The sequence below is a fragment of the Theropithecus gelada genome, chromosome 6 (genome assembly GCF_003255815.1).
Source record: "Theropithecus gelada isolate Dixy chromosome 6, Tgel_1.0, whole genome shotgun sequence".
NCBI classification, from domain to species: Eukaryota; Metazoa; Chordata; class Mammalia; order Primates; family Cercopithecidae; genus Theropithecus; species Theropithecus gelada.
Genome location: NC_037673.1, coordinates 148,286,788 through 148,310,228, shown reverse-complemented (window position 1 = coordinate 148,310,228; position 23,441 = coordinate 148,286,788). Strand labels below are relative to the sequence as shown.

Below are 23,441 nucleotides of genomic sequence, written 5' to 3'. Positions count from 1 at the left end.
CTCTCTGAAGTTCAAAGTTCCACAAATCTCTAGGGCAGGGGCAAAATGCTGCCAGTCTCTGTGCTCAAACATAACAAGCATCATCTTCGCTCCAGTTCCCAACAAGTTCCTCATCTCCATCTGAGACCACCTCAGCCTAGACTTTACTGTCCATATTACTATCAGCATTTTGGGCAAAGCTATTCAACAAGTCTCTAGGAAGTTCCAAACTTTCCCACATTTTCCTGTCTTCTTTTGAGTCCTCCAAACTGTTCTAACCTCTGCCTGTTATCTAATTTCACATTTTTGGGTATGTTTTCAGCAGTGCCCAAAGTCACTTCCACGTTTTCAAGTATCTTTTCAGCATCGCCCCACCCTACTGGTACCAATTTACTGTATTAGTCCATTTTCATGCTGCTGATAAATATATGCCCAAGACTGGGCATTTACAAAAGAAAGAGCTTTATTGGACTTACAGTTCCATGTCACTGGGGAGGCCTTACAATCATGGTGGAAGGTGAAAGGCACATCTCATATGGCAGCAGACAAGAGAAGAACTTGTGCAGGGAAACTCCTCTTTTTAAAACTATCAGATCTTGTAAGACTTATTCACTATCATGAGAACAGCATGGGAAAGACCCGCCCCCATAATCCAATTACCTTCCAACAGGTCCCTCCCATAACACATGGGAATTCAAGATTAGATTTGGGTGGGGACACCAATACCCAAACATAAGGAAATGCCCTTCTGGGTTTTGGAAGTTTTTGTTGTTGTTGTGTTTTCACTTTTGTTTTTTGCTTGTTTTTATTTTTACTGGTCTCTCTTCATTCATTTGTTCTTTCCACTGCGTTTATTAATTAAGGTCTTACATTTGCTAAATTTGGCATTAGGCTCTAGAGATAGAATTTTGTTTTAGTCCTATAAGCTAGGCTTTCCTGCAGTAACAAATCCCCAAAATCTCAACATCTTTAGACAATAATGTTTCATTTATCACTCATCTAAAGTCTGCTGCAGATCTAGGGGCTCTCCAGGGCTGCTTTTCCTCAGGTAGTAGCTCAGCATTGCATTTCCATAACAATACACAATTTCACATTTGCCACACAAGAGAACAGTACACTGAAGGGTTGAACACTGGTGTATTAGTGCGTGCTACCATAACAAAGTACCACAGATTGGATGCCTTTAACAACAGAAAATTATTGTGTCACAGTTCTGGAGGCTAGAAGTTCAAGCTCAAGGTGCCACCAGAGTTGGTCTCTAATGAGGGCCCTTTTCCTGGCTTGCAGACAGCCTTCTTCTCACTGTGTCCTCACATGGCTTCTTCTCTATGCAAGGAGAGAGAGAGAGAGAGATCTGGCACCTCTTTCTCTCCCTATTAGGACATAAATACTACTGAATTAGGGCCCCACCCTCATGACCTCATTTAACCTTTATCACCTCCTTAAAGACTCCATCTTCAAACACAGTCACTCCGAGGGTTAGGGCTTCAACATATAAATTTCGGAGGGACACATTCAGTCCATAACAACTGGCAAGTAAATGTGTTCCACCTAGGAGTGACTTCTGCTTGCATTTCGCTATCCAAGGAAAGTCACATGGCACTGCCCAAAGACAAGTATAATCCTCCCATGGTACCAGAAGTAAACAGGAACCAGACATCAGTGAGTAGGAGGTCTCTGCTTTCAAGGAGTCTATTTCAAGGAAAACAATATAATACCACAGTAGGATGGGTGAGATTACAGAGCTATACCAGGATGCTGTGGAACACAGAGGTTAATAATAATTCTCTGTAAATTATTAATAATAATTCTCTGAATATGTGTGTACCAGGCACTGTTGTATTGTGTGCTTTTGAGTTATTTTTCTTATTTCCTTTTTTCTAAACTGATCAGCGCCAAATTGCGTGATTTTTCTAAAGCAGCAATCTGGTCATGGTACTCCCCATGTTCAAACTTTCCAGGAGAGAACAGTTTCAAGGGATGAACCAAAGGATGAAAGGGTTTCAAAAAACTGTGGTGTGTCCAATAGTGCCAAAAGAGGAAAGAAAAGTCAAATAAGAAAAGAAAGTATCGTCTAGTAGTTTTGGCAGTGGGGGATAGGGGAAGGGAGGGTAAGTATATAGAATTAGGGAATGCAATTTCAGGGGCATGCAGAAAGCAAAGGATAAGTTGAAACAAAGACAGCATGAAGATAATAAGTCTTTCAAAAAGCTCTACTGTGAAAAGAATGTGAGGTTTTAGTTAATTCATCTCACAGAGTTACAGCTTTCCCCTCAAGAAGCCGTTCGCTAAGCCTGTTCTTGTGGAATTTGCAAAGTGATATTTGGAAGCCCTTAGAGGGCTATGGTGAAAAACAAAATATCCTCAGAGAAAAACTGGAAAGAAGCTTTCCGAGAAACTGCTTTGTGATGTGTGACTTCCACTCACAGAGTTACAGCTGTATTTCGTGGATCTGTTTGCTAGCCTTATGTCTGTGGAATCTGAGAACTGATATTTCGGATCCCTTTGAAGACTATAGGGCCAAAGGAAATATCCTCCGATAACAAAGAGAAAGAAGCTTTCTGAGAAACTTCTTTGTGTTCTGTGAAATCATCTCACAGAGTTACAGCTTTCCAATCAAGAAGCCTTTCGCTAAGACTGTTCTTGTGGAATTTGCAAAGGGATATTTGGAAGCCCATAGAGTTTGTCATTTAGTGAGTACTTTTCTGAAAGTCAGGTAATTGTGGTTAGTGAATTATGGGAATTATTTTATGTACAACAATCCCATTTTATAGATAAGGAAACTGAGGCTTAGAGAAGCTTGATTCACTCAAATTTTCCAGCCAATAACTGGCTGTGCCATTTATCATCCCCAGGCTGCCTGACTCCTGAGGGCCTGTTCTTGGCCTACTCCATTTGCTGAGCATAAAGAAAGAGGGCAGTGGGAAGTGGCAGAGCCAAGGGCACCAGGGCCATGTGAGGGCATGACCTCATCCTGGTCTTCTGCAGCATGGTTTGGTCATTAAGAAGCTCAGTAGGATTTGTGCAGTCCTTGTCTATGGCCATACAATCCTGAACACACCCAATCTCATCTAATCTCTGAAGCTAAGCAGGGTCAGGCCTGGTTAGAACTTAGACAGCAGGATTTGTCCAGTCCTATAAGGACTTGTGTCACAAGAAAACCTTGGTCATCCATCATTTTGGATGTTTGCAAATAAGACCTCAAGATACAAGAAAACAGCTACCACACAGGGAGATCAAAAGCCCCTTATAGCCAAGTGTGGGGGTTCATGGCTATAATTCTAGCATTTTGGGAGGCTGAAGTGAGAGGATCACTTGAAGCTAAGAGTTCAAGACCAGCCTAGGCAACAAAGTGAGACTCTATCTCTACAAAAAAATTAAAGTATCAGCTGGGCATGCTGGCATGCACCTATAGTCCCAGCTACTCAGGAGGCTGAGGAGGGAGGAGATCACTTGAGCTCAGGAGTTTAAGGATGCAGTGAGCTATGATTGTGCCACTGTACTCCAACCTGGGCAACAGAGCAAGATCCATCTTTAAAAAAAAAATCCGTTTATACCCAACCATAAATATTAACACATTGGCTAGGGAGCAGTCATTTAGTCATAAGTCAAAGTCAACCAATCCTGGGATCAGTTGATTGAATGAGGCAGACATTTTGAATCACAAAAATAAAACTTAAATCCATCTACTTTTTTCCCACTTTGCTGCTCTCAACTCCTAGTTAAAATTGGCATAATCTCTCTCCTGCTTGACCAAATGGCCTCCTAACTGGTCTCCTTCCTTCCCCTCCTCGTGCCCCCTACCACTTCCCATAGTTGCTAGAAGAATCATTTTAAAACGCAAATCGGATCACAGAATTCTCCTACTTCCAATCCTGCAACAAGTTTCAAAGGTTCTTACCACATTCTGTTCCCTCTGCCCAGAAAGATCTTTGCATGCCTGGCTCCTTCTTACCCTTCAGGTCTTAGCTCAGACATTGCTTCAGGGGGTCCTTCTCCACCTCCCTACCTAAAAATATCCTCCTCTTCCAGTTACTCTCTATCACATCACCATGTTCTATTATCCTCAGAGCAATATCTAAAATGTAAAAGTTCACTTGTTTGTTTGTTGCCTTGTTGGCTTTTTCATCCAGAGTGGGGACCATATTTCCCTCAATCACCTCTATATTTCCAGTTCCCACCACATTGCTTAAATCACAAGAGCCAGTCAGTATTTGTGAAAGGTTCTCTAAGCACACCCCTATCTGTTGCCATAAACATCATGTCCAAGTACTTTTTGCTTGCACACCTCCAGTGATGGGGAACCTACTACCTCCCAATTTTAGATTCAAGGGGTCATGCGGAGGTTTGTTACATGGATATATTGCGTAATGTTAGCATCTGGGTTTCTATTGAACCCATCACCCAAATAGTGAACATAATAACCAATAAGTAATTTATTTATTGGTCTTTCATCTCAAGATGGAACTCAACACACTGAGGAGAGCACCCTGATGGTAAAGGGACAGCCCATTTCATCTTTGGGCAGCTCTGAAATCTCCATTTACCCATGGCTTTAGTCCTGACCCTCGTGCCACACAGAACCAACCAACTCAACTGACAACCCTTCACATAATTGAGATCGGTTCTCCCTGTTCCTCCCCAAGCCTGGCTTCCTCAACCATTCTCTCTAGTTTTCAGTCCCTTCACCACCAGGGTGCTCTCCTCAAAGTGCACCCAGCGCTTGATTTCCATCTTGAGATGAAAGGTCAAGAAATAAACCACCTATAGGGTACTATGTTCACTATTTAACTGATGGGTTCAAAAGAAGCCCAAGCTCCAGCATTACACAATATACCCATGTAACAAGCCTGCACATGTACCCCCGACTCTAAAATAACAATTTTTTTAAAAGAAAAAGAAATAGACCCAGTCTCACAAGGAGTGTTCCGAGCAGAGCAAAGTGGGGCCATCCTTATTCTGGGTTAGTGAATTTCAAAGCATTGTTTTTAATAGCAGTCCCACCGTAGTTCATTTCTAAGGTAAACTTTTTTTTTTTTTTTTTTTTTTAGACAGAGTCTTGCTCTGTCACCCAGGCTGGAGTGGAGTGGTGTAATCTCAATCTTGGCTCACTGCAACCTCCACCTCCCAAGTTCAAGCAATTCTTGTGCCTCAGCCTCCCGAGTAGCTGGGATTACAGGTGTGCGCCACCACACCTAGCTAATTTTTGTATTTTTAGTAGAGATGGGGTTTCACCATATTGGCCAGGCTGGTCTCAAACTGCTGACCTCAAGCTATCCACCCTGTCAGCCTCCCAAAGTGCTGGAATTACAGGCATGAGCCACCGCGCCTGCCTGTGAGGTAAATCTTATGTAGCACTTTAATGAGCAGATTTTTTTAAATGGGTGGTTCTGGTTGAAGTGGAGAGAGAACCAAGAATCTCATTCTCTTGACCTCTCTCTCAACCTCTCCCTCCCCCAGGAAGCCCTTGGAAAACCTTCTCTAGGCTGTAAAATCCATTTCTACTCATTCCACCTCAAAGACCTTCCCATTTCGGGAGCCATGTCACAATGTTCACTTGCAGTATGCTTATGGACAGCAGCACCCTGGAATATTTTTAAAGCGCGTTAGTAACATATGAAAACAAGCTTTTGTAATTAGTTCAATAAAAAGCAAAAATGAGAACGAGAAATAAGAATGCCCCTGTTTTGCCCTCCCCTCCAATTCCCTTTGTCCTATCCTGAGTTAACCATTACAAATAAAATTTAGTGTACACCATACTAGTCCCCTTTCCTTGATTGTCCATACATTCAGGTACATATACATGTATTTGTGTAAGTAGGATTGTGCAATACAATTTGCTTTTTCCACTCCACCAGAGCTTGACGCCTCTCTCCACATGGCTACATATAGATCTACCTCATTCTTTTTAACTCTCTACACAGTCCCAAGTTTGGAAACATGGAAGAACAAATATATTGTTTATTAATATTACATTAAATATATGACAAAATTATACTATGTTTCCAGGCTTTATAACCTCCCGGTAAAATTCCATGGTATGAAGACACCATCATTTCACAGTATTTAACCACTTTCTCTTGACATGATTTTTGGTTTTTTCAGCTTTACACTATTGCAAACAATGCTACAATGAGCATTCTTGTACATAACTCTCTGTGTGCATTCCTTTAGGATATATTCCAGAAGTAGAATTGCTTTAATGAAAGAATATTCACTTTCTAAAAGTATTTTGCCCAATTCCTTTCCAAAAAAAAAGCTTCAATAATTTACATTCCCTACAATACTGTTTATTTCTCTTCATCCTTGCCAACCCAAGATATTATCAAGCTTTTTTATTTTCACCAAATGGGATTTTCAAAATGGTACCTCATTGTCATTTTCAATTTGCACTTCAGATTCCTAGTGAATTTGAGCATCTTTTAATACATTGACTGGGCATTTTGAATAATATTATAGGTTTCTTTTTTTATATGCATCTCCTAAATCCATTTGGAGTTTAATTTTATATGAAGAATTTGGTGGTTGCTTAACTCTATTTCTCTCTGATTGAGTTTCTATTATTCCAACACCATTTCTTAAATAGTTACTATTTTTCTACTGATTTGAAATGCTATCTTTTTCATAAACTAAATCCCCATGTATACATTTCTAGTCTCTAGTCTCAGTTTATTGCTCCATTGTTCTGTTTATCTGTTTCTGTACCAATATTACACTACTTTAATTTCTATGACTTATATTTCTATGTCTGGTAGAGAAAGCCCTCTGTTGTTCTTCATTTACAAGCTTTTCTTAACACTTTCAGCCCTTTCTTTCTTCCATGTGAACTTTAGAATCAGTGTATTGAGGCCTATAAAAATCGTCTCAGGGCCAGGCGCGGTGGTTCACACCTGTAATCCTGGCACTTTGGGAGGCCGAGGCAGGCGGATCACGAGGTCAGGAGATCGAGACCATCCTGGCTAACACGGTGAAACCCCGTCTCTACTAAAAATACAAAAAAAAATTAACCGGGCGTGGTGGCGGGTGCCTGTGACAGGAGAATGCCATGAACCCGGGAGGCGGAGCTTGCAGTGAGCCGAGATCGTGCCACTGCACTCCAACCTGGGTGACACAGCAAGACTCTCAAAACAAAAACAAAACAAAAAATCCTCTCAGGTTTTGATTAGGATTGCATTGAGTTTAAAGATTAATTTGGGAATAAAGTACATTTTTACAATATTTTATAAGTATAGTACACCTCTCCAATTATATGGGTATTCCTTCATGCCTTTCAGTAAGTTTTATAGTTTTTTTTAATATATACAACTCACATATTTCATGTTAGGTTTATTCATAGATATTTTGTGGGGTTGGTTGCTATTATGCATAAGATCTGTTGTTGTTGTTGCTTTTTCCATTACACTTTTGTCTCTCTACACAGCTTATACTAGGTCCCTTCTTATCTTCTTGGGTCTGGGGGATCCAAGAGAAAGTCTATTCACTCTTATCCAATTAGATATGGTGCCACACTCAACAAAGCTTTGGTAAACAAAAGACTAAGCGAGGACCAAGGAGAAAGCCCTCAGAAATGCCATTAGAGTCTATCACGAGCAAAGCACGGGGTGATGAGCAGTCTTGGTACCATCTGCTGGATGATTCTCTCCCAGTACACCAGGGGAGGCATCACAGCAGTGAACTTATGACTACCCAGAGCATGACTCTTCATCAGATCCAATTCCAGAAGGCTGACTCATGACCATCAAACCCACGAAAGACTGAAGTGGGGAAATCAAACTGCCAAATTGTTCCAATTTACAGTAAGACTTTCTATTGTAATAATAAGAATGCCATGTCCACCAGGAGTGTGCTCCCTTGCCACTATCCTAATACCAGGAAAGTCAAGCAAAAGTTGCTTTTAACATAACTGGAATTGTAGAAAAGAGAAGTAGACAGTCTTGAGGGAAATTTCATCCAGGCCAGAGAGAGTTCTAAGAAGCCATCCTTGTGTCACCACACAGAAGCCCTCCTTCTAGTGGCAAGAAAGTTGGTGTTCCCACAAATATAGTGATGGAGGATGCTAGATTACCAACTGCCAAATTCCTGCTACTTGAACTGCCCTTTCTTATGCTACAGAATGAATGTCCCACATATGTTTACAAAACAGATGCAATACAACAAATAAAACAAGATGCAACACAATAAATTAGGGTTCTTCTCATTACATTACAAGCACATGCCCATCCTAAGTCATTGAGATTACACACAGGTCATTCAGATTGATGCTGGGCCTCAGATTTGAACATGCAAATCCCTCCATTGCATATTCATCTCCATTTTTTTTTTTTTTTTTTTTACTCTCAGAGGGTGACCTTAATTTCCATATTTCCAAGTTTGTTAGTGGCATGTCTCAGCATTGTGCCCTGCACTGCCAACTCTATCAGCTTTCCTCTTTCCAGGTTAACATCCACCCTTCCTTCCATTTGCACCCTATAGCAACCAGTCATAAATCTACTTCACTGCTTAATATCCCAATCCAAAATTCTTCACCTGATACTGATTATAAGGTTATTTATGCACCAACCCGTCACATGGGTGGGCTCAGTGGGGGCCTGGTATTCTACGTCTACTATATTTCCTTGATCTACCCAATAGATAGTCTAAAATATGGTATTTAATATTTAATAAAAAGTTTAAATATATGTTTAACATATTTAATAATTTTAATAATAAATTTTTACTTTTAAAATATTTTAAATAGATGGTTTAAAATAAAGTAAATTGAACTTGGTTTAAAAATTTTTTTAAAAGGGGAAGATACAGCCTATAATTGTCAAAAGAGTGTGAAACTGGAAACCAGAAGTCCTGGATTCGTATCTCTGTTCCTAGCACCTACTAGCTATGTGATTTTGGGGAAGAAACATAACCTCCATTTAACCTCTCTAAATTTCGGTTTCCTCTCCTGTGAAATGAGTATAATAATACCCAGTATGCTAGGTTAATGAAAAGTTTTTTGTTGTTGTTGGTTGTTTTTGTTTGTTTGTTTGTTTTTTGAGGCAGAATCTCGCTCTGTCGCCCAGGCTGGAGTGCAGTGGCATGATCTTGGCTCACTGCAACTACCACCTTCCAGGTTCCAGCAATTCTCCCATCTCAGCCTCCCAAGTAGCTGGGATTACAGGCGCTTGCCAGCACACCTGGCTAATTTTTATATTTTTAGTAGAGACGGGTTTTTGCCACATTGGCCAGGTTGGTCTCAAACTCCTGACCTCAGGTGATCCACCCACTTTGGCCTCCCAAAGTGCTGGGATTACAGGTGTGAGCCACCGCACCTGGCCAAAAAGTTTAGCAAGTTCTATGCGGTGGCTCATGCCTGTAATCCCAGCACTTTGGGACGCCAAGGTGGGTGGATCACTTGAGGTCAGGAGTTTGAGACAAGCCTGGCCAACATGGTGAAACCGCGTCTCTACTAACAATACAAAAATTAGCCGGGCGTGGTGGTAGGTGCCTATAATCCCAGCTGCTCAGGAGGCTAAGGCAGGAGAACCCCTTGAACCTGCGAGGCAGAGGTTGCAGTGAGCAGAGATCCCGTCACTGCACTCCAGCCTGGGCGACAGAGCGAGAGTCCATCTCAAAAAAAAAAAAAAAAAAAAGTTTTAGCAAATGTTAGACACCCAATACACCCAATAAACAGAACTGCTATTCACATTTTTATGTAATTATTAAATGCACATTGATCTTTAGTGATCCCCTAAAGACAAATAAAGATGCTAAGCTCCACTGGTCCAAACCATCTACAGTTCTTTACAACAAATGTAGCTTTGATTGTGTGATATCTAAATGAGAATGCACCAGGCAGCATGGTGACTTAGGAGAAATTCAAGACACAAAGCATCTGGGGCCAAGCAGGCAACAGACAGGGATCTGGACAGTCCACAAGCACTGGACTTGAGTGTAGAGCAGAGAGCAGATGAATTCCATGGCTTGAGGCAGAAATAAAGCACTAGCGGATTGCTAAATCTAGGGCAGAAGCTTTCTGTCCTTTGCCCTTTTCAATACTTCCTGTTAGTTGTGGGCACCTAAAATCCCACAGGTACGTCATAGCAGCCAGAGGCAGTACTGATGACACTGAGGTGTCATCAAACTGTCACTCAATGCATATCTGGGATATCATGGGTAGTGTAGTCTACTGGTTAAATGCTTGGGCTCTGACATTAACGTCCTGGGTTCAAATTCCAGCTTTGTCACTTACCAGTTGTGCAATGTCATGAGTGGAACATTAATCTCTCTGTACCTTGATTTCCCTGCAAAATGAGAATAACAATAGAACCTACATCACAGGGTTATTGTGAAGATAACACACATAAAGGTCTTAACACAGTTTCTTGCATGTGATAAAGTCTCAGTGTATTAGTATTATTTGCATTGTTATTATCAATTCTGAATTTACAAGTAATTAGCAGCAGGAACTTGAGCTTTTAGGGCTCCAGTTTTCACATCTGTCCAACAGGATTTCTGTATGCAGGTCCCACCTTAGTCAATTGAATTGTGGTATGCCCCTGAGGGAGACTCCCTTTCTATGCAATGAGAGAGTTGAGACTGAAGTCTCCAGGGTTCTTTCTAGCTGTAATATTTGATGATAAAAATAGTGATGATAAGAACGATGATTCTCTCATCTAGCTCCAGTCTCCATTCTTGCTATCTTGGTTGAGAACCTTTATTACCTCCCAACTGGATTGTCACAACAGCCTTAAAACAGGTCTTTCTGTACCTGTTTTCTCCTGCTTCCAATTGTCTACAGTGGTTCCTACCATACTGATCTTCCTGAAATCAAACTGTGACATTACCCCACTGCTTAAGTCTTCAGTGGTGCTAAATTGGCTACCAAATAAAATCCAAACACCTTGGTTTGGCAGTTAAAGATATCCACAGTCTCAAATTAATTCATTTTGCAGCCTTATTACAGTAGAGTAGTTAAGAGCATGAACTTTATGTAATCAGACAAACCAGATTTGAACTCCAGCCCCACTATTTCCTAACTGTGTAAATCCGGACAAAGCACTTAATCTCCCTATACTTTCTTCATCTATAAAAATTAGGTTGAAAATGCCCAAGTCATAGGATTGTTTTAAAGATAAAATAAGCTGACATGTATGGCATGCTTACGACATAATGCCTGGTGTATAATAGGGCCTTGATAAGGGGCAATTGTTACTATTTATGCTGCTAATGGTTGAGCTAAACTAAACTGTTTGAATGCCCCTGCCTACACACCTCTGCTTGTGCTATCCCTTCTACATGAGATTCCTTTTACCCCCAATTTTACATATTCTAATTCCAAATACTCTGAGGCTGCAGCCCTAGTCCTAATGTCTTACCCTTATCTCACAGATGTGAGAAATATAGGCTTGGAGCATATCACTGGCCTTGTTCCAGGTGAAACCAGATACTGTTCACATCTCAGAACAATACTAGATCTAGAGATGCTAACTTCTGGAGGATGGAACAAACTGAAAGGGGCCACCTCAAATGCTACCTTCTCCTCAAAAGCTTTTCTGGATTTGCCCAACTTGGCTGGAAATCATCTCTAATGGCAATTTGTTAAAAGTATTTATTTATTTATTTATTTTTATTTATTTTTATTTATTTATTTTGGAGACAGAGTGTTGCTCTGTCACCCAGGCCTGAGTGCAGTGGCACAATCATGGCTCACTACAGCCTAAACCTCATGGACTCAATTGATCCTCCCACCTCAGCCTCCCAGGTAGCTGGGACTACAGTCACACACCACCATGCCCAGCTAATTTTTTTATTTTTACTTTTTTTGTAGAGACGGAGTTTTCCACATTGCCCAGTCTTGTCTCAAACTCCTGGGCTCAAGCAATCTGCCCATTTTGGCCTCCCAAAGTGCTGGTATTACAGGCATGAGCCACCACATGCAGCCATTAGAACTTCTTATGACCCTCTCACTTTCAATTTTGTGTGGTAGATATTTGTGTCCATGCCTTATCTTGCTTGCTAGATAAACTGAGTTCTTTAAGTATAGAAATGAAGACCCTGTGCCTTCATCCTCACTGTACTCCCAATCAGCCTCATAAATGTTAATAGAGTTGGATTGAGTTTAGAGATGAGATATCCCCTTGGGAAGTGGAATGATGAGACATTAAAAGGTATAAGGATCTGGTTCTTTTGTTTACCTCTTGATGCAATGTCTCTTGGTTCTGACTGCAATGGGCCCACCTCTTGCATTCCACATGCCCTTGCCAGCAACACTCTTGCACAAGCTCTTAGCTCTATCCTACTAAAACACTTCATGTTTCCTACTTCACCACCATACTGAGTTTAGAGGAGTTTATTAGGAGAGGTTAGAATCTGAAATGAGGCACAGTGTGGGTAGAGGTCGGGGACAGATCCAACTTCAGGTGGTACAGAGGAAGCCCTCAATAAATGTCTGTGGAATGAATGAATGAATAAATTAATGAGTTAATGCTCTACCTTAGTCTCATAAGCAGGGCAGCTAGTTGCCCAGTTACCAGAAATTAGATCATCAAGGAATCAGAGAGGCAGGATGGGTGAGTTGATGCTGAACACTGTTGAACCAGAGCTCTGGAAACCCCTTCTTCTTCAGGTTTGTGGGCTACCCTTGAGAGTTTGAGACCTAGAAACCAGCTCCCAGAGGTGGAACCTCAGGTTCTAGGGTGGAGAATTCAATTGCTGCTCCTCCAGTCCCTGAACTTGAACATGGCCCCCAGCATGTCGAACACCAACCCGCATATGTATAGCTATGGCCAAATAAGCAAAACAGCCTTTAGCTTTCGGCCTATTACACCACTTACATTGATCTTTTCTGAACTGCATTTCTCACTGCTGTTTGCCAATTTAAGGGAGGAAATCAATGGCAGCAACTTGTTTGGGTAGCAGCTGCTAGGGCAGGCGCTGCCAGTAGGAGTCAAGCTGCCTGAGGACACCAAGATACATTCTCCGTCTCCTGCTCAAACTTTTCATTAGTCATTTCATAATGAGAGGCTCATTATGAAATACAAAGAGATGGGTTTTATTTTGTTTTTCTTCTTTTAGATGGTGTACATTTATATTTTTTAACTGTCAACGTGCATTGCTTCTGAAATAACAGTTAAAACATTTTAAAATATTAGTAATAAAATGCAAATGTAATAATGTTCATCTTCACTTAAAATTCTTCAAACTCTCCACATTATTATCAGGAAAAAGTTCAAATTTCTCAGGACAGCTTGCAAGACCATGCATGCATCCTCCCACTCTTCTATTCATTCACTTGCTGTTCTTTCCAAAGTGCCCCACTCTTGCTTTGCCTCTAGGCCTTCACATATGCACTTCCAGCTGCCCAAAAATGCTTTTCCTCTTTGACTCAACCGTATTTGGTCTCACCTTAAATATCACTTCTACCTGGAGACTTCCTTGATCAGCACCCCCAAGTCCAGGTGGGAACCTGTCTTCTATATTCCCCAGCACCCTGCGCTTAACCCCTATCACAACCCTTATCTCAGTGTGGTGTAAACGTTACACGGGAGGCTCTGGAGCTGAATAAATATATCTTTCTTGTCCTCAGTGGATTCCTCAGTGCCTAGAATAATATCTGGCACTTAAGAGAGTTCAGTTAAATGTTGTTGGAAAAAATAAAACTAACCACAATTAGCTGTTAGATTTGGAAAAGTTCTTAGAGACCATCTAGCCTAACTTCTTTTAACAGTGAGGCTCAGAGAAGCAGAGTCAAGTTCTAATTCCAGATTCTTTACTGAATTGTTGTGCAATCTTAGGAAATACCTTTCCCCTCTGGGTCTCAGTCTTTCCAGATGTAAAATAAGAAAAGCACATTCTGTTCCAGCTTTTTCTGACTTTGTCTCCTCTTCCTTCCCATAGGTACTAGGTAGCTCATAGATACACTGACTGGGTGACTAGGTGAGATGGTGCAGGAAAATATAAGGTCCGGTTCATCCGTTCAAATTGCTCCCAATCAAGTTGAGGACATAAGACATAAACAGTGAAGAAGTGCTCAATTAAACGTTCCAGGTGATTCGGTCTTGCTAGGAATCAAAAAGGAAGAGGTCAGGGAAGCCTGGGGCATCAAGGCTCCTGCAGGAGATAAGCCTTAAGCTGAGAAAGCAGAATTTGCCTGAGCAATGAGGCTGACAGAGAGCGTCCCTCACACAGGATTGGCTGTCCACATCATGTGACGTAAATCACAAGTGCTCACTAGAGGCTCAGGCTGATGCTGATTCCAGTCCTAGCTCTGCCACTCACTGGCCCTGTGCCTTGGACACATTTCTCAGACCTGTTTTCTTACCCTTACTATGGGAATCTGAATGTCTAGCTTGCAGGGGTTTTGTGAGGATTAAATGTATGTGACAGTATCTAGAACGGCGCCTGCTGCCTAACAGACCATTTTAAGAAATGCCACTTTCTTTTCTTCCTGCTAGCCACATAAATGGACTTGACATGTCACTGGCAAGAACATCAAGAGTACAGCTGGGGCCTGGGGACTGAAGGCTTTTTCTGCCCAACCATTCATAGTCTGTTCACTCTGATGTGACTTGCCCAGTGCCTCATCATAACACACATACACACACACACACACACACACACACACACACACACACACACACACACTTCATGCAAAATCCAAGGGAGAAGGAGAAGGAGAGGCTATTTCCAATCCCCTGATCAGATGGGACCAGATTGGGAGCTGTCCATTACCATCAGCAGGACAAAGAGCCAACACTCAGGCCGGGCCTGGAGTTCTCCCACCACCATGGGACTTATAAGATATGAGATTATGAGGCCAAATGTCACTTTCTATGGGGCTGGAGAGAGAGGCCGCAATTAAATTATAGAAAAATCCTATAAAATACCTTAGAACATTTTATGAAGCTATTGATATTTCTATAGGCAAACAGACCAAGGCATGCACGGTAGGAGGAATTGAGCAGGGGTGAGGGTGAGGGTGGGGAGGAAGCTTGTTTGTTTTAGTTTATCTCTGCTGATAACAGATCAAGACTGATGAGGATTTACAAGCAGCATTACAAAAGAAAATATTGCATGACCTCGTTTATCCAGCACCCTCAGGGAAAAAGCAATAGCAGGTCCTCATGTGTGGAGATTATTCCTTGGAGGAAAGCATTTAAAGCTGGACTTGAACTGAGGATATTAATCATTTGGGGAACTATAGACCCTTGTGGGAGATTCAACACAGAGAGCTATGCCCTTCCTGCTTGGGAAACACAAATATACCCTAAACTCTACTTGTAGTGTCATGCTATTCATGAACTCCAGGTTTACAATGTCTCTGTAACAAAATTTAAAATTTTCTTTTTCTGTTTTGTTTGTTTGTTTGAGACAGGGTCTCACTCTGTCACCCAGGCTGGAGTGCAGTGGCATGATCATGGTTCACTGCAGCCTGGACCTCCCTGGGTTCAGGTGATCCTCTGACCTCAGCCTCCTGAGTAACTGGGACTACAGGCTACTGTATAGGCCATCACATGCACCACCACACCCGGCTACCTTTTGTATTTTCTGGTAGAAACAAGGTCTCATCATGTTGGCCAGGCTGGTCTCAAACTCCTGGGCTCAAGCAATCCTCCCAACTTGGCCTCCCAAAGTGCTGGGATTACAGGCATAAGCCATCGCTCCTGACTGAAAACTTTCTTAATGGAAATATTTCTTAACTGCATGACCCAGTTTTCTGCTATTGAGATCTACCCATACCATAACAGCTCCTCACGTTGTAAATATAAACTGAATGGACTCTTTCACTTCCTCTAGGAACAGCTGAGGCAATTGAGCAAACTCTCAGCTAGGAGTCAGAATACTTGGGTTCTAGAATCAGCTCTGGACCTACATTTTCAGAGTGACAATGAGCCAGTCTCAATTCTCCCTGGACTTTAGTTTCTTCATCTGGAAAAAAAAAAAAAGGTGGGAGGTGGGGATGGAGTTTTGACTAGGACAGCCATTCCTAACCTATATTCTATAGAAGATACTCATCATGCACAAACATAAGAATTCCATGGCCAAAATAAATCATATTCTATTCCCTTCTTGAGATGCACACAACTCATCAGCATATTAAGGTCTCTGAGAAGTCCTGCAATAAAGAAACCTGTTGTATTTCATCTGGTCTAACATTTCCCTAATTGATTTGACTCATGAATTTCCTTTCAGTGGAATAACTACACTGCAGTCCCATCAGAGAAATATTAACTAAGCACTGAGTTTAGAAGCTAGTAAGATGTGACTCCATGACATCTATTAAACCTTTCCAAACAAATCAACATATGTCACAGTAAGTTATAGAAGGCTGGGATTAAAACAGAATGGGATGAACCCTGGGACCAGCAGGAACAATACAGAATTCTTCTGCCCATCCCTCCTTCACTTCTTGAGAATTAATTATTCTCTTTAGGCAGAATAGTTTGAATGCTCAGACATCAGCTTTGATTATATCCTTTCATTCCTTCAATTTGTCTAGACCAGTGACTCTCAAATCTTGGTGTGCCTAAGAAGTACTATGCTATTGGGGTTGAGGGGGAAAGGGGGACTTCAATTTATATGCAATGTATTTTTTCTCTTATTTAAAAAAAATGAAGCAAACATGAAAAAATATTGACAGGATGATGAAAACAAGTGTTTATTACACCCGTCTTTGAACTTTTCTTTAGTTTTATTTTTTTCAAAATAAAGAATAACATTTACATAATCTCAGTTCAGGGTCAAATATACCTCATGGGGAATTTAGAGGATTTTCAGGGGTAATTATGACTCCCATGGTTTTTGCCTGATACACACCTTTTATGTCTCACTCCCATATAAGATGCAACCACACTTAATAACATCCTCCAGAAAAGGTTTTACTAACCAGAAATACCCAGGTCCTCCAAAAGTTGATGTCCTTGGGTCTAACACTGCCTTCACCTTGTTGTTTCCTGGCTGTAGGACTATAGGGTCAACATCTTCCTGCGTCAGCAATGGAACGACCCCCGCCTGGCCTATAACGAATACCCTGACGACTCTCTGGACCTGGACCCATCCATGCTGGACTCCATCTGGAAACCTGACCTGTTCTTTGCCAACGAGAAGGGGGCCCACTTCCATGAGATCACCACAGACAACAAATTGCTAAGGATCTCCCGGAATGGGAACGTCCTCTACAGCATCAGGTGAGTTCTGACCAGGTTCACCCACTCCCTCCTCAGAATGTGCCTTACCCGACTACCTTCTGGGCACAGACCCTAAAAGAGGGGCCTAAACAGAGGTGAACAGGCCCTGGTAACCCAACACCTTTGCAGAATAGGCAGACCCAGCTCTGTAACTTATACTCAGCAAGTAATAATAAAATACAATGGGGTATTTTACTCTAGGAGCCAATGATTTATTATAACCAAGGAGACCAAGAAAGGCATCCTAGAGAAGGTGGGGTTTAAGTTACCCAGCATTTCAATCAAACAAGATAGGAAAGAGTATCCAAGCATGATTACCAATAGCAAGAGCTAAGCCTAGAAAATCACAGCAACTTCAAAGTAAATGAGCCTGCCAGGTGGATGGTGTTGCTCACGGTCAAGGCCAGGGCTACTCCATCCCTTCTACAAAATCTATCCCCCAAATTTTGCATTGGGTCTAGGAGTTTAGATTTCCTTCTCCAGATGTGGAGTATCCTTGAGATACTGGTTAGGGGCAAAGCCTTCAGAGTCTGCTGCCACCCCTCCGCACCAAGTCCTGATCTCCTCTCCTAAGGCATAAGGAAAATGACCAATGTCAAAGAGGTGAAAAAATACCTTACACATGTAATAATAATAGCTACCATTCATGAGAATTCACTAACTATGCTGGGTACTTTTCATGTGTTATATCTAGCCCTCCTAATAACCCCATGAGGCAGGTTTTACTATGCCCATTTTGCAGATTAGACAAATGAGAATCAGAAAAATTTAAGTAACCTGCCAAAGTTTCCAGTTTGTTAGTAGCAAAGCCTAGATTCTAATCTGTATTAGTGTGAATCTGATGCCCTCTCAAAGTCCTACAGCAGTGCGTGGCATTCAATAGGCACTCAAATATTTGATCAATATATGAATATGTTCTTATTTCAAAGAACTTAAAAGGGCGCTGGCCCTAAATGTCTCCCCCTCCTGCTCCAGTCCTTCAGGGAAACACATTTTGTTTCCTTTGGGTGATGAGCCTTAACTTTCCCAGCCTGTGGGAGAGGCTGTACAGATCCTAACCCTCAGGTTTGACTGAACTCGGTCTCTCCCAAGAGCAGGTTGGGTAGGGGAGGGAGCTTAGGAACCTCACCATCAAGAGAAGGCTTGGAGGAACCCGCTGCTCATATGGCCTTCCTCGCTCAGGAGCCCACTTTCCCATCCCCCCAAGTAAACATCCAGACTAGAGGAGTGACAGGCTTAGGAAATGGCCACCCAGGCCCGGCTGGCTAGGGGGATGGTAAGGTCAGCCTGCTTGGATTTTGCTGCTGCCAAGCTAGTTACCTATCTCTAGGAAGCTAAGTCCTGGTACAGCATGATAGAAGGACAAATCAGCAGAAAGTGATGTTTCCAAGGTCATTCGACTTCAGGAAATTAACCCAATGTGACAGCTGCCCCACTTTGGAGCTTTTATCTGCAGAAATTCAACTGCATTCACTTTCTCTTCACTGTCTCCCTCCTTCCACTCCCTTCTTTTCCCTCTTCTTCCTCTCCCTCTCCCTTCCGTTTTTCCCCTTTTACTTTAACCTTATGCTTAAAGGGGCCCAGATCCAGAGCTGTGGGTGTGAGCTGGAGGAAGGAAGTTCACAAAGTGCTGTGTACCTCATCACATACAGCCAAAGTGCCAGTTCAGTTCCACTAGAACACCACCAATTATGTGTCTTAGGGTATTGGGGTTGGCTTTTCAGGAGAGCAGTGCTGCCAGCAAACACATAAGTCAACCTCACCCTGGGACTCAGAATCCAAAGGCCAGGACACATGGTTTTGAATCCTGGCTGATGTATCAGCTTGCTGTGTGACCTTAGATGACTCTCAGCCTATCCCTTTCTGTACCCCGGGTTTCCCACCTGTCACATGAGGGAGTTGGCTTGATGATCTAAGGCTCTTTGGGCTCTGAAAGCCTTTCTTCTCCGTCCCCTGCAGCAGGTACTCAGATGTTGGAAAAGCCTTTCAAGCTGGAGTCTTGTATCCCAGCTTGAGCTGCAGGCCTCGAATTCTGTTAAGGGGACTCCCTCTGGTTCTGAGTCTGTGGCCTCTGTAAGGGTTGAACAACCAAAATAAATAGCTAGCCCAGAATCCTTAGGAGCCCACCCCTTTCCGGTCGACCCCTAGCATGAGCCTACTGATGTGAGTCAACTGTGTTTGGACACCCAGAAGGCAGACGGCCTCTTTGAAATAACCTTTGATGAGCCCTGTGTGTGAAGAAGGTAGCCAAGAACCACTTGCAACATCTGCTGCAGGTGCACATGGGTGCTGCTCAACTTAAAATTTGAGCTCTGTCCCTACCTGAGGGCTATGCAGAAGAGTATGGAACGGGAGCAGCCCCTGGTCTCCAGGCAACTTGCTAAAGACAGGTCTCCAGAGGCCAGATAGACTCCAAAGAAACCCAGAAGTTCCCTGACTCTGTGTCACTTTAGGCAACCTACTTTTACCTCTCTAAGCCTCCATTTTTCAATCAGGAACTTGGAAATACACACATACTTATTTAATACACACAAGTTGTCCACACTCGCCACCACCCAAAGGTGCTGCATCCCAGTAGCCATTGGGAGCTTTGTCTAGGCTGGGCAAAGTTGGCTGGGAGACCAGATGGCCACCAGGTCCCTGAGGTGGGGTGGGAAAAGAGGTTTGTCACTACTTCAGGCCTGGGCCCAGCTGGTGGGAGCCACGGCAAGGGCTGTGAGAGCCTGGAGAACAGAGCCTGCCGCCAGGCTGGAGCCCCCAGCTCATCTGCACCTCCAAGGTCAGAGGGCCTGCAGGTCCCCAAAGCATCTGGCTGCACTCTGCTTCCCACCGCGCTTCTTGCCAGAACTCCTGGTGGATTTTTTATCCTTCAGTTTTGCTAAATTCCATTATGTGCATTAACAGTTTGTATGTGTGTGTGTGTAATTTTCAGGGCTTTCTATATATATAAATCTTGTCACGGCCGGGAACAGTGGCTCACGCCTGTAATCCCAGCACTTTTGGAGTCTGATGTGGGAGGATTGCTTGAGCCTGGGAGTTCGAGACTAGCCTGGGTAACATGGTGAGACCCCTATATCTACAAAATAATTTTTAAAAATTAGCAGGCATGGTGGCATGTGCCTATGGTCGCATCTACTCTAGAGGCTGAGGCAGGAGAATTGCTTGAGCCTAGAAAGTTGAGGCTGCAGTGAGCCATTATTGCACCATTGCACTCCAGCCTGGGCCACAAAGGGAGATCTCACCTCTCAAAAATAAATAAACAAACAAACAAACACAAGTTCCCTGACCTTCTTTCCCTGCCCTGGACAACTGATTTTCTAACGATAACTACAATAGAGGCACAGCCTCCCTGATGTGTGGATCCTGCATCATTCAACTCCCTTCTCTTCCCAGAATCACCCTGACACTGGCCTGCCCCATGGACTTGAAGAATTTCCCCATGGATGTCCAGACATGTATCATGCAACTGGAAAGCTGTGAGTCTCTTGCATGAGTCCTCTAGAAAGAACCAGGCTCCCTTTTTTACCCATGGGACAGGCAGAAATTCCCACACAGCTGCTCCTAACCACTAGAGCCCAGGAGATTACTGTAATAACCCAAAATATTCCATGAAGGACTTTGCTTTTAGAAAATGCATTAGAAATATAACTCCCCTTACATTGCCTGAGGACCACGTTTTGGAGCCAGCAGCGTTCTCCAAAGGGTCATTGTCCCATGTCTATGGTTAATGTGAATGGAGGAGAAATGACTTGAATGAGTCATGGTCTTTGAACCCACAAGATGTTCACTCCAGCAGGGGAAGTAACAACTGACTGCACAAATAACTCTAATAAAGGGTGGCAAGTGATTGTTGTGTTGTTAGAAGTACAAAGCACTGTGGCCTCATGGCAGAAAGAGTGCTTCCTTCTGATGGAGAAAGAGAGAGGGTATTGGAGTAGACTTTATGGAGGACCGGGATTTTAACAGATTGGAAAGCTGACTCCTGTGATTGCAAACAGAGAAACCAATCTGACTAACTTAAAAATACAGAAACCAAGGCAGAGCACTTAGACAACAGGAACTAATCGACCATTTCCTTGGAGTTCTACCTGTGAAGGGAATCAGCACAAACCAATTCTGAACCTCCTGTTACTTCACTCAATAGTTGCTGAAGTGCTGGGGCACAGTCTGGCCTAGCTTGAGTCACCATTTCACACTTTCTACCTTCTACCCCAGCCAGTGGTTAGTCCCACCAAGACAGTATGCAATACAGTTGTTCCACAGAGGAATATCTGCTGTGAGCAAAAGAGGAGGCTGACAAGGATGGTGTGCAGGTGAAAATAGCAGATGTCAACAGCATTTCACCATGGGAGTAAGAGAGGGAACAACAGGACAAGCTAATGCAGAAGGTTGGGAAGAGAGGTGGAAGGGCTCTGAGGTAGATACAAATAATTAACCTGTTTTTTACCTCTTTTGAGAGGAAAATAAAAAGCAACCTGGTCTCACAAGTTCCATCAAGTGTCTGATGTTTCTCTCAGTCTCTAACCCTAACCAACCTTGACATGCTTCAAACAAGTGCTTCTGAGTGGTGACTGCTCCTTCTTCTGATCCCATCCCAGTTGGATATACCATGAATGACCTCATCTTTGAGTGGCAGGAACAGGGAGCCGTGCAGGTGGCAGATGGACTAACTCTGCCCCAGTTTATCTTGAAGGAAGAGAAGGACTTGAGATACTGCACCAAGCACTACAACACAGGTAGGTACAAGGGCCATCCTCGTCAGATCCCACCCCCCAACCAGGACCAGAGGTCACTTCAAACACATTCAATCATTGATTCAACAGATCTTATGAAGTACCCATGATGGGCACAGCTCTATTACCTACTGGTTAAAAGAATAGGTTTTGAAACAAAAAAGTGGCTCTGACATTTTCTTCCTATGACTCCTGCAGTGAGTGACTGAAGCATGGGCCCTACCTAATTACCAGGGAAGCTGGTAAATACAGTCATTATTCCAGGTAGCAGAATGGATCCTATTTCTAAGGCAGAAGTGAAGAACTGATATTGGGAAGATACCTAGTAGTCTCTGTCACAGATGAACTGGCATTTCCAATAGAGCAAAAGCAGAGAGAATGCTCACAATAGACCTCAGCAAGAGGGAGCTGAGAGGTGTCACTGAAGGTTAGTAAATAGCTAGAAAAAGTTCACTAGCCTGTGAGCTATGAGACAGCAGAGAAGCCACGATGGTGTAGCTCAGCTCTCTGTCTCCCATGCCTTTGTCGAAAGATTGAATATCTGGATGACTAACTGGGGCCAGATCAAGACTGGCTTTGCGTGTCCTGTCTCAGGCTGAGAACAAGCTCATAAAAGCATGGGAGAAGAAAGTCAGTCAGTTGGTATAGCAGCTGGAAGGATGGGTAGGAAGCTGGGGTCTGAACCCAGAAGCACAGAGTAGAGAGGCATGGCAGGCCAGCAAGAGGAGGAGGTGAAAGAGAGGGATTGAGAGAAACCATCGTAGGCTCTGGTGTAATTAGACAGCCCAGTGAAGGTACAGGCAGCCTGGGCTGCAGTCTGTCTTGGGCAGCTGCCTCTTTCTGAGTCACCTCAGAGATGTTTCAGAACCTCCAAAGATACTCTCTTCATCCCTTGAGCCATAATGGCATTCCCATAGCAGCCATGAAAGCAATGACTCCCAAGTCAAATCACCACAACTGACCCTCACATACCAAGTCTTTTACTCTTTATGCAGCATTTTCTTTTCTTTTTTCTTTTTAGCTTTCTTAAGGTATAACTGACCAATAACAATTGTATATATGGAAGATATGCAATGTGATGTTCTGATATACATATGCATTGTGAAATAATTACCACACTCAAGCTAAGTAACATATCCATCAACTCACATACTTCTCATTGTGTGTGTATGTGTGTGTGTGTGTCTAGTAAGAACACTTAAGATCTACCCTCTTAAAGACCTAAATTTAAGCCGGGCGCGGTGGCTCAAGCCTGTAATCCCAGCACTTTGGGAGGCCGAGGCGGGCGGATCACGAGGTCAGGAGATCGAGACCATCCTGGCTAACATGGTGAAACCCCGTCTCTACTAAAAATACAAAAAACTAGCCGGGCGTGGTGGCGGGCGCCTGTAGTCCCAGCTACTCGGAGGCTGAGGCAGGAGAATGGCCTGAACCTGGGAGGCGGAGCTTGCAGTGAGCCGAGATCGCGCCACTGCACTCCAGCCTGGGTGACACAGCGCGAGACTCCGTCTCAAAAAAAAAAAAAAAAAAAAAAAAAAAAAAAAAAAAAAAAAAAAAAAAGAAAAAA

General features: G+C 42.9%; 1 protein-coding gene across 3 annotated transcripts in view; it reads left to right on the top strand.

Moving 5' to 3' along the window:
- GLRA1 (glycine receptor alpha 1) overlaps positions 1–23,441 on the top strand; it is a 101,819-nt gene that overhangs the window by 46,825 nt on the left and 31,553 nt on the right. For all 3 annotated transcript variants that reach the window (XM_025386846.1, XM_025386845.1, XM_025386844.1), the window contains 3 exons: positions 16,918–17,141; positions 20,535–20,617; positions 21,740–21,877. In XM_025386846.1, the coding sequence (XP_025242631.1) occupies positions 16,918–17,141; positions 20,535–20,617; positions 21,740–21,877 (445 nt within the window). The remainder of the gene's footprint in view (positions 1–16,917; positions 17,142–20,534; positions 20,618–21,739; positions 21,878–23,441) is intronic.